The following is a 12,308-nucleotide window of genomic DNA, read 5'->3' as shown; positions in this document are numbered from 1 at the left end:
GTACCGATGCGTAACAAATAATTGAACAAAAATGTATCTGTTAAAATACTTGTCGTTCTGACTGACCCTGTATATTCTAAAATAATTTTAAATTATAGACGTCTTTAATACACATTATTTTTCTTATAAACATATTTTTGTATGCCTCAAAGCTATACTCAAAGAAAACTAGAGGTTTGGCGCACCCTGGATATGATACACTAAGCACCAAAATTAACGCACCACCTTAAAAATGGGACATTTTTACTGTCTCATATTTCCTAAACCTGTTGTCCGATTTGAGTGATTTTTTTAGTATAATATAGCTTTGTTCTTCAAGAATATCGACGTAATAATATTATTGCTAAAGAGTTAAGTGTCATTGTATACCGGGTGTAACAATGATAGTGTGTTTTTTCCTCAAAGTTTGGAACACACTGTGGAATATTCTAGCGTATATAAAATATTGAAATTAAAACTTAACTGTAGCCTTAGGCTTTCTTAACATTTTTCTTTTTGTTTCATTCGCTTATGTGGGATAATAAAAAACTTAGGTACTTTAATAACTAGCAATATTATTTATCAATACAGGGTGTTTCTAAATAAGTGCGACAAACTTTAAAGGGTAATTCTGCATGAAAAAATAATGACCGCTTGCTTTATAAGCATATGTCCGCAAATGCTTCGTTTCCGAGATACGGGATGTTGATTTTTTTCTTACAAACTGACGATTTATTTATTGCTCTAAAACCGGTTGAGATATGCAAATGAAATTTAGTAGGTTTCAAGAAGTAGTTATTGCACATTTTTTGACATACAATTAAGAATTTTATATTCACCATTGGCGTGCATACGGGTATAAACATTTTAGATACATTCCGTATGCACGCCAATGGTGAATATAAAATTCTTAATTGTATGTCAAAAAATGCGCAATAACTACCTCTTAAAACCTACCCAATTTCATCTGCATATCTCAACCAGTTTTAGAGCAATAAATAAATCGTCAGTTTGTAAGAAAAAATTCAACATCCCGTATCTCGGAAACAAAGCATTTGCGGACATATGTTTATAAAGCAAGCGGTCATTATTTTTTCATGCAGAATTAACCCTTAAAGTTTGTCGCACTTATTTAGAAACACCCTGTATTGATGAATAACATTGCTAGTTGTTAAAGTATCTAACTTTTTTATTATCCAACACAAGCGAATGAGTCAAAAATCAAAATGTTAAGAAAGCCTAAGGCTACAGTTGAGTTTTAATTTCAATATTTTATATTTGCTAGAATTTTCCACAGTTTGTTCCAAACTTTAAGGAAAAATCACACTATCATTGTTACACCCGGTATACACTGACACTTACTTCTTTAGCAATAATATTATTACATCGATATTCTTGAAAAACAAAGCTATAATATACTAAAAAAATCACTCAAATCGGACAACAGGTTTAGGAAATACGTGACATCAAAAATGTTCCATTTTTAAGGTGGTGCGTTAATTTTGGTGCTTAGTGCAGCGGTTCTCAATCTGTGGTACATGTACCACTGGTGGTACATTTCATTTTTTGAGGTGGTACACAAAAGGCAAAAACAGCCAAAATCAGCACCAATATTATAGTTAATGAGATCACCTAGTTAGATATGTATTTCAGTTAAGTGGTACCAAAAATAATAAAAAGTATTTGGTGGTACATGACACAAAAAGATTGAGAACCGCTGGCTTAGTGTATTATAATATTATTTTTTTGGTACAGGAATGAAATTTTTTAATTATATAATTTTTTTTAAAGGATCACCGAACAGAATGTTTAGGAGGAATAATTACGAGGGGCATGACTATTTCTCTGAACAGATTGGAAACATTGGAAGAAATAATGAAACAGCATCCAAATGTTCTGCCGTCTGGTCATAATTGATATAATATGAATTCCAATGATTTAATTTACGATAATTTGTTCTTAAGAGCGTAGGCGCAAATATTTTACGGCTATATCTACTTTTTCTTTCTTTACACGTCAAATTACGTGTATCAAAATTTTCACTGGTATGGAGATGTAAATATTATTTGACAATGACATTGTCATCATTAACGAGATGGCTTTTGAATGTTCTTGGATAACCGTTTCTTGCATAATGGCTTAAATTCAGTTAATTAATATGATTATTTTTCATTGACTATATACAGTGGAGCCTCGATAACTCGGATCAATCGGGACAGCGGCCGATCCGGGTTAGCCGGAGAATATGGTAAAAATTAATAAAATACGGAATACTTACAGATAAACTCCGTTATAATTGAAATAACATGAACTATATTATACAGTGATGAGCGTGCTAATAACCGGCAAAATAGCGCAAAAGATGGAAAACATATTAAATTGTGAGATAAAAAGAAATAAAACTAGTAGAGTTGTTAAATTTAGTGATAGTAACATATAAATTCACATTCTATTGATTGTTTACACCTTTATACGTATTAGAGGAGTATGTCAACGAAAACTGTCACTGTGACAGTGGCATTTCTCAAATTCGTCGGATATATCTAAAGGTGAGAAATAATCAATATAACGTCAATCTATAAGTTACTATCGCTAAATTTAACACCTTCACTAAGTTCATCTCTTTTTATCTCACAACTTAATATGTTTTCCATCGTTTGCGTTATTTTGCCGGTTATTAGTGCGCTCATCACTGTATATGCACAGTAACTGACATCTAAATTACTAAAAACACGCAAACACAAACCTAAAGGCACGATTCTGACATCGACGGCAACTGCAACGGCAGTTAGAGTTGTCACCATGACGACGTCATTACTTTGCACTATTAATTTGTATAATTATTAGCAACTGGTGACCGACAGAACGTCAGTTGCTAAGAAATATACAAATTAATAGTGCAAAGTAATGACGTCGTCCTGGCGACAACTGCAACTGCCGCCCTGCAGTTGCCGCCTGTCGTCGATGTCGGAATCGTACCTTAAGCAAACGGAAACGAACAATACAAGACTTTGTACTACACACAATACAGTCACAATCGGAACGATGTTATGTTATTTAAGAACAGTGAAAACTAAGACCATTGTTTAAAAAAGAATTTTTTAAACAATGCTAAGACAGTTTGAAATAAATAAAGGAATACTACAGGTGCTTGTTGTTTCCGATAATCCTACACAATGAACGTGAATCTGCCGCCGAGTGCCATGAGTCATTTTTACTATCGTATAGTTCAAATTACACAAATACACATTATCTCTCAAATATATTACATACATTTTTATTGTTGCAATGTTTGTGTGATGAAAATCGGTCCGGGTTAGCCGGAGTTCCAGGTTATCGGGACCGATTTATCGGGGTTCCACTGTATTCAGTGATTACAATAATTTATATACTATACTATAAAAACTAATACTTAATCGAGAAAAGAGGAAAAGTGATAAAGTGATTTTTTTAATAATATATTTATTTCCAAATATGTACTTGGATAACAGAATATATCCTGGTGTATTCTCAGCTTGGATCTTCCAATAATAAACTATAAATAACTTTTTATTAATTTTACGTATTATGCAAATCAATTATTTATCAAATACACTATCAATATTATTTAATAAACAACTCAAAATATTCCTGAAGACGTGTCAAATATTTAGTAGCCTTATTTGTCACTGTCTCGTCACCACAGTCTGTTCGACTGAGTGCATTGTATGACAAAGATAGCGAATGTTTGATTTGGAAAATATCACCACGGACATGGTGTTCATTTTTTTTTCGAACCCTGGAAAAACTAATAGTTTTGAAAAAGGACCCCGCAGAAACCTTATGGGAAATGACTCTCTGTCAAATGCTCTGAAACTTTGGGTTCTGGTAGTCCTTGATGTGTAGAACAAAAGACTCAATGGGCGCGTAGCTCCAGAGAATCATGGTTTTAAGATATAAGCCTCTGAAGGTTATAGGTACAGTGAGGACGTTTGATTTGGAATAAATTCATTTTCTCGAGAATCTGCGACTCTGGAGATAAATTACGAATCAGGTCGATTTTTATTTTTAAATTATAATTTTTTGGCATATATATACTAGTGACGTCATCCATCTGGGCGTGATGACGCAATCGATGATTTTTTAAAATCAGAATAGGGGCGTGTGATAGCTCATTTGAAAGGTTATTCAATTCTCTATTCAATAATATAAACATTAACATCAATATTTATACAGGGTACACCAAAATTTTTTAGAATTAAATTAATTGAGACAAAAAGAAGAATGTATATAATTTATTTAATTCGAAATACATTTTACTGCTGTTAGAAAACAGAAAAAAATGTTAATTTGAAAAATGATCATTGCTTTTTGCTTAAATTAAATGTTCAAACTGCTAAGAGGCAGGTGGGTGGCAGCTTTAATATTGAATTTAAGCGAAAAACAATATTTATTTATCAAATAAACATTTGCTGTTTTCGGACAACAGTAAAATGTATTTCGAATTAAATAAATTATATACATTCTTCTTTTTGTCTCAATTAATTTAATTCAAAAAAATTTTTGGCACCCTGTATAAATAATTATGTTAATGTTTATATTAGTGAATAGTGAATTAAATAACCTTTCAAATGAGCTATCACACGACCCCTATTCTTATTTCAAAAAATCGTCGATTGCCTCATCACGTCCAGATGGATGACGTCACTAGTATGATATACCTATATGCCAAAAAATTATAAGTTAAAAATAAAAATCGACCTGATTCGTAATTTATCTCCAGAGTCGCCCATTCTCGAGAAAATGAATTTATTCCAACTCAAACGTCCTCACTGTACCTATTAAGGTACGATTCCGAAAGAGGCTGCAGACCGCAAACCGCAGACTGCAGCGACAGTGTCGTCTGCGGTCAGACCAATTCTGAGCAGAACTGCACTTCATCTACATAATATCGACAACAGCATTGCACGATGGGAATTTATAATAGTATAATATTAAAAGTCGTATAAGTAGGATGTCAGACGCAATGAACAACGATGAATTAATGTTATATCTTTTGATGGAAGAAGAAGATGACGACTATCTTTTACTTTTGCATTATAAAAAAAAAGGAAATCAACTAGGTCCCTATTTAAAAGTAAACAATTTGAAGGAAGCTTGCCTCGTAAATAACTTAATATTTTGCTAAACAATTAATTAATTAATTGCCCTTCTTGTTCATTTAAAATACTCATTTTCAAAAGAAATTCAATTCTTTTCAATTTAAGTCAATTTGGAAACGGCAAAAATACGTGTCGTCGATCTGCGGTGGCGACGTTCTGCGTGCGGTGGCGACAGTGCCGCTCTACTCGACATCAACCTCATAAGAAACCATATGAATCAGTAGGTCTGTCGCTGCGGTCTGCGGTTTGCAGTTTGCGGTCTTGTTCGGAATCGTACCTTTAGTGATGTAACGAATGTCATTTTTTGAATATTCGCGAATACGAATGCGAATATCTGCTACCGACATTCGCGAATGCGGATGCGAATATTCAGTTTTTTTTAAATTTGTTTCTATTTTGCAATGTTTTCTAAATTTTAAAATAAGAAGTTAATAGATATTTAGTGTAAATTTTATTACTTCTTCTTTGTCATAATCCTCTGTGCCCTTCAGTGCGTCGGATATAGGGTTCCGCTCCGCTTATTATACATTTCTTCCACGCACTTTCATTGGTAGCCAGTTTGTTCATATCTCTTATAATCATGTCTCTCTTTTCACCTATATCATGGATTTGGTCCATCCATGTCTTCTTCGGCCTTCCCTTTTTTTGTTACCAATTTTGGCTTAATGTACCTTCTTTGTTAGCCTCTTTTGCTCCATTTGCAAAAGTTTTGTTCCAAACCAATTCAATTGTTAGTTTTTGATCTTCCTTATGTCATTATCGGATTAACTATGCTGTTATATACTTACTCTGAGTTTAAGCTTAGTTTTGTTATCTATTTCAGATTTCCCAAAATTTGTATTATTTAATGAGTAATACACGTTAGTAGCCTTCTTCATTTTATAACTCTTATTGACATGTCCGTTTTTCCATCATCTTCCAAATACATAATATATTTCAAATTAAAAGCTTTATTACATAATACCAAATAAGAAATAAAGTGAAGGCTGATAATGTGATTATTGAAGTTAAGACATTCACGCACACGACTTATATTATTACCTTTATAGATTTAGCCATACAGCTCACACTCCCTCTACTTTATATCCAGATTTAGCCATACGGCTCACACTCCCTCTAAGGGGAAAATTGACTCATCCCAGATACCTACGGTATCAAAAGGATTGAGCTCTGGTGGGACTCTTTCCGTGTTATCGAGCCCTAGGTGACTTGGTATGCAGGTGTATCTCCCAAAAATGTTCGTACACATCTGGCCGTTGCTAGTAGTACAGCTTTCTGCATGGTCTTGTAAAGATGTTCATTTAGACCCAGCCTTTTTATGCTTTCGAGGAGGTTCTTCGGAATGACTCCAGTAGTAGACATAACAATAGGTATCGTCTGGGTACTTTGCATTCTCCATTGCCTTCGTATCTGAATTTCTAGATCTCTGTACTTGGCGATCTTTTCAGTGAATTTACTACGTAGATTATTGTTATTAGGTATCGCCACATCAATTAGTGTTGTTTGTCTTGTTAGTTTATTAACTAGTACGAGATCTGGTCTATTATATGCCACTGTTTGGTCTGTGAGCACAGTGCGGTCCCAGTATAACTTGTAGTTACCATCCTCAAGCATACTCTCAGGAACGTATTGATAATACGGGAGATGGTCCGTTTGGAGAAGTCCCAGCTTGATAGCTATCTCTTGATGAAGGATTTTTCCCACTGCGTCATGCCGTTCCTTGTATTCAGTTGCAGCAAATGCCTGGCAGCCTCCTGTAAGATGTTGGATGGTTTCTTGGGCTTGACATCCATATCGGCATCTGTCGTTTTGAACCTGAGGGTCTTTGATGATATATTTCAGGTAGTTTCTGGTTGGTATAACCTGATCCTGAATGGCCAGTAATGAACCCTCCGTTTCAGGGAACATCTTTCCTGATGTCAACCAGTAGTTCGACGCTATATTGTCGACATAATCTTGATGATAATCTCATTGGGATGTCGCCCGTGCAAAGGTTTACCCATCCAGGCGCGCACTTTTTCGTCCTTAGTAAGGTGCTTTATGCGCAGTTCTGCTTCCCTCAGTTTGATCGGTGTTGTGTCATCTACTGCGCAGATAGCGCGATGTAGAGTAGATGTCTCAGCCTGCATCTGAAAATAAGTTCTTAAATTAGCAATTTGTTTATCTAATTGCTCACCTATATCCATAAGTCCTCTTCCTCCTAAATACCGGGGTAATGTCGTTCGTTCTACAGCACTTTTAGGGTGGTGTTTTTGTGCCTTTGTGAGGTGTGTTCGTACTTTTCGCTGAAGATTTTCTATATCCGTTTTTGTCCACTTAACAATACCAAATGAATAGCTAAGCGCGGAGCAAGCGTAGGTGTTTAGTGCCTTAAACAAATTTTTACTGTTAAGCTGTGAACGAAGCAGCTGTTTTACCCTTCTTATAAACTCAATAGTTATCTCAGTTTTCATTTGCTTATGGTCAATTTTCCGCGCCTGCTTTACTCCAAGATATTTGTACATATCGTTGTCGCCCATGGCCTCGATATTCTGGCCATTTTGCATATCGAATCCACCGCGCTGTACCTTTCCTCTGACTATATTCAAAACACGGCACTTGTCTAGACCGAACTGCATACTAATATCATTAGAAAATGTTTCTACAGTTTTTAGCATCTCTTCTAGGTGTTCTCGAGTGGAAGCCATTAATTTCAAATCATCCATATACAACAGATGATTAGCTTCGCTACCACAGTATTATTGCTTTTAATGCTAAAACCTGAGTCAGTGGAGTTTAATAGCTGGGAAAGGGGGTTCAAAGCTAAACAGAACCACAATATAAACTACTTTATATATTATTATTATTATTATTTACCCAGATTTAGCCATACGGCTCACACTCCCTCTAAGGGGAAAATTGACTCATCCCAGATACCTACGGTATCAAAAGGATTGAGCTCTGGTGGGACTCTTTCCGTGTTATCGAGCCCTAGGTGACTTGGTATGCAGGTGTATCTCCCAAAAATTTTCGTACACATCTGGCCGTTGCGAGTAGTACTGCTTTCTGCATGGTCTTATAAAGATGTTCATTAAGACCCAGCTTTTTTATGCTTTCGAGGAGGGTCTTCGGAATGACTCCAGTAGTAGACATAATAATCGGTATCGTCTGGGTACTTTGCATTCTCCATTGTCTCCGTATTTGAATTTCCAGATCTCTGTACTTGGCGATCTTTTCAGTAAATTTAGTACGTAGATTATTGTTGTTAGGAATCGCCACATCAATGAGGGTTGTTTGTCTCGTTAATTTATTGACTAATACGAGATCTGGTCTATTATGCGCCACTGTTTGGTCTGTGAGCACAGTGCGGTCCCAGTATAGCTTGTAGTTGCCATCCTCAAGCATACTCTCAGGGACGTATTGATAATATGGGAGATGGTCGGTTTGGAGAAGTCCCAGCTTGATATCTATCTCCTGATGAAGGATTTTTCCCACTGCGTCATGCCGTTCCTTGTACTCAGTTGCAGCAAATGCCTGGCAGCCCCCTGTAAGATGTTGGATGGTTTCTTGGGCTTGACATCCATATCGGCATCTGTCGTTTTGAACATGAGGGTCCTTGATGATATATTTCAGGTAATTTCTGGTTGGTATAACCTGATCCTGAATGGCCAGTAATGAACCCTCCGTTTCAGGGAACATCTTTCCTGATGTCAACCAGTAGTTCGACGCTATATTGTCGACATAATCTTGGCTGACCTCATTGGGATGTCGCCCGTGCAAAGGTTTACCCATCCAGGCGCGCACTTTTTCGTCCTTAGTAAGGTGGTTTATGCGCAGTTCTGCTTCCCTCAGTTTTATCGGTGTTGTGTCATCTACTGCGCAGATAGCGCGATGTAGAGTAGATGTTTCAGCCTGCATCTGAAAATAAGATCTTAAATTAGCAATTTGTTTGTCTAATTGCTCACCTATATCCATAAGTCCTCTTCCTCCTAAATTCCGTGGTAATGTCGTTCTTTCTACTGCACTTTTTGGATGGTGTTTTTGTGCCTTTGTGAGGTGCGTTCTTACTTTTCGCTGAAGATTTTCCATGTCCGTTTTTGTCCACTTAACAATGCCAAATGAATAGCTAAGCGCGGAACATGCGTAGGTGTTTAGTGCCTTAAACAAATTTCTACTATTAAGGTGTGAGCGAAGCAGCTGTTTTACCCTTCGTATAAACTCAGTAGTTATCTCTGTTTTCATTTGTTTGTGGTCAATTCTCCGCGCTTGCTTTACTCTTGCACTTGCTTTACTGTAATTATTATTTATATTATTAACTTTTATTATTACTTTATTAACTTATATTTTGTATTTTTTTTTATATTGACGATTTATCAAATTTCAGAAAATTGTATTTGTTATTGTTATTGTTATTATTATATTATTTATTTATTTTTTTCTGACTTTATATTAAGCTTTGTCCATAAAATTTGTACAATTTTCAGTGACAATAAAGCATATTTCTATTCTATTCTACTGTATATAAAGTCACTTAATCCATAAGAAGACGTGTCTACATGTGAAGCGTGTCCGTGAATGTGTTAAGTTACCTTTTCTTGATAAAAACGACGAGAAGTGATTAGATTTTGATTTTATTAACCAAATACTGTATTTCCCAAAATAAACAGTACTGAAACTGAAACACAGATATATTTTTGTGGGCGCTGTCATATTCAAATTAACTAGTATAGACATGTAGAGTAATCTTTAAATAATTACTTATTAAGGCCTAATTGTTAAAAATGGTGTTAAGTACAGAGGAGAAAGTGTTTCTCGTGGAGCATTATTTTCGCTCATACGGAATCTGCCGACGTAATAGTGCAAGTCTGCAATACCTGTGTGATCAATTCACACAACGCAACGGTTTAATAAACGTTCTAATGCTGTAATTTTCAACAACCTTCAAAATTACAGCATTACTTGGACAACGTTTATTAAACTGTTGTGTGAATTGATCACACACGTATAGCAGACTTGCACTATTACGTCGACCGATTCCGTATGAGCGAAAATAATGCTCCACGATAAACACTTTCTCCTCTGTATTTAACACCATTTTTAACAATTAGGCCTTAATAAGTAATTATTTAAAGATTACTCGACAGGTCTATACTAGTCAATTTGAATATGACACCGCGCACAAAGATATATCTGTGTTTCAGTTTCAGTACTGTTTATTTTGGGCAATACTGTATTAACTTCAAATTATTTTTTTGTGTTATTCATATTCGCACAAACTTTCGCGAATGCGAATATGCGAATATTCGCGGATGCGAATACGAATATTCGTTACATCACTAGTACCTATAACTTCAGAGGCTTATATCTTAAAACCATGATTTTTTGGAGCTACGCGCCCATTGAGTCTTTTGTTCTACACATCAAGGACTACCAGAACCCAAAGTTTCAAAGCATTTGACAGAGAGCCATTCCCATAAGGTTTCTCCGGGTTCCTTTAAACGCAAAATGAAATATTACATCATTACCGATGGTAGAAAGTCCCTTAGAATAAACAAAAAGTTTCTTTTGAACGACATATTTGAAATTAAAAATCACACCTCTTCTTTTTCACCCCGGTAACTTATTAAAATAAACAGAAGTTTTCAAGGGCTTTCTATCCTCGGTAATGATGTAATCTTTCATTCGGCGTTTAAATTTTTCAAAATAGTTATTAGTTTCCTCAGGATTCGAAAAAAAAAATGAATGCATTTAAATAGGATTGGAGCCGAAAGTTTGCGCCTATCCTCTTAACATTTTACGGGTCATTTGTGAACGTCAGAAAATAGAAATGTTAAAATAAACTTATTTTAAAGTAAAATTGTGACTTATTCCCAAAAAGAATTACATTAAGACCCCCCGCATACTGCAGACTTTTTATCGGCCGATAGTTTAGTCGGGTTGGGCTGTTAGTGCGCATACCGAGCCAACGAAACAGTCGGGTTGCTGAAGAGGGCGCACACTAGCAACAGCCGACCGACTATTCTCGAACGATTTGTTACTAAAGTTCGTATTTGACTGTTTAAGTGAGTAGTCGCACAATGTAAAAATTATCCAGAAATGTTATTATCGCTCTCATACAACGTTTATTTTTGTTTAATGTTTATTTTGCAATCTGTTACATCATATAATAACAATAAGCATACATGTTGATTGGTACAATGTCGTGAGAGAGAGTTTGTTCAATGATCCACTCTCTGTATGCACTTTTACATTCTTACATTTATGTTAAAAACAATAAAAATTTGTAACTTTACATTATTACATCGATATTAAAAAATAAAATAAAACTATCACAATTTAAAATTAATTTGATATGTACAATTATTGCTGTTAGAATGGTAGATCCAAGGGTGTTCTTATTTTCAGCCTTCGGGTTTCTTCACTGTTGTCAAGCAGATTAATTGCCAGTGTGTTTGGATGTTGCTCTAAGCGTCTTAGGTAGTTTGTGCTAAGCTGTTTAGTCACTGCAGTAACCGTTAGCATATCTAGATCATTATAAATGTCTCGGTTTGTTACGAACCAAGGAGCATCTACTATACTGCGCAGGGCTTTTGACTGGAATCTCTCGATGATAGCAATGTTCGATTTAGATGCTGTTCCCCATAACTGGATTCCATAGGTCCATACTGGTTTGAGAACGGTATTGTAAGCTAGTAATTTGTTCCGCACTGATAATTGTGATTTTCTGCCAAGGAGCCAGTACAGCTTTTTCCATTTAGTATCCAGCTGCTTTCTTTTTTTCCATATGTGGGTACGCCAGGTTAGATGTTTGTCCAGGTGTATCCCCAAATATTTTACGCTGTCTGTTTTAGGTATTCGTTCATTGTTGAATGTGATGCTTGGCGTTTCACCATGGCATTTTGCGACTGTTATGTGTGCAGATTTACTTTCATTTATTGTAATTCGCCATTTCCATGCCCACGTTGCTATATTGTTGAGGCTGGTTTGTAGTGTTGTCGCTGCTACTTCAGGATTTCTGTTTACTGCTAATATAGCTGTGTCATCAGCAAACGTAGAGGTCACTGTGTCATCAGTACATGGAAGATCAGCCGTGAAGAGTAGGTATAAAACTGGGCCTAAGACACTTCCTTGTTGGACTCCTGATTTGATGATGCGTAGTTTAGTTACTTCATTTTCATATCTGACTCTGAAGTATCGTTCTTCTAAGTA

The 12,308-nt window shown here is 35.6% G+C and overlaps 1 protein-coding gene across 1 annotated transcript in view; it reads left to right on the top strand.

The window, feature by feature from the left end:
* Positions 1–10,956, top strand: part of LOC126889467 (uncharacterized) — a 62,512-nt gene extending 51,556 nt beyond the window's left edge. The window contains exon 4 of the mRNA XM_050657785.1: positions 1,771–10,956. Within this exon, the coding sequence (XP_050513742.1) occupies positions 1,771–1,896 (126 nt within the window). The 3' untranslated portion in view covers positions 1,897–10,956. The remainder of the gene's footprint in view (positions 1–1,770) is intronic.
* Positions 10,957–12,308: the final 1,352 nt, after the last annotated feature.

This window comes from Diabrotica virgifera, chromosome 8 (assembly GCF_917563875.1).
Source record: "Diabrotica virgifera virgifera chromosome 8, PGI_DIABVI_V3a".
Taxonomy (NCBI): Eukaryota; Metazoa; Arthropoda; class Insecta; order Coleoptera; family Chrysomelidae; genus Diabrotica; species Diabrotica virgifera.
This window is presented reverse-complemented; position numbering and strand designations above follow the sequence as displayed.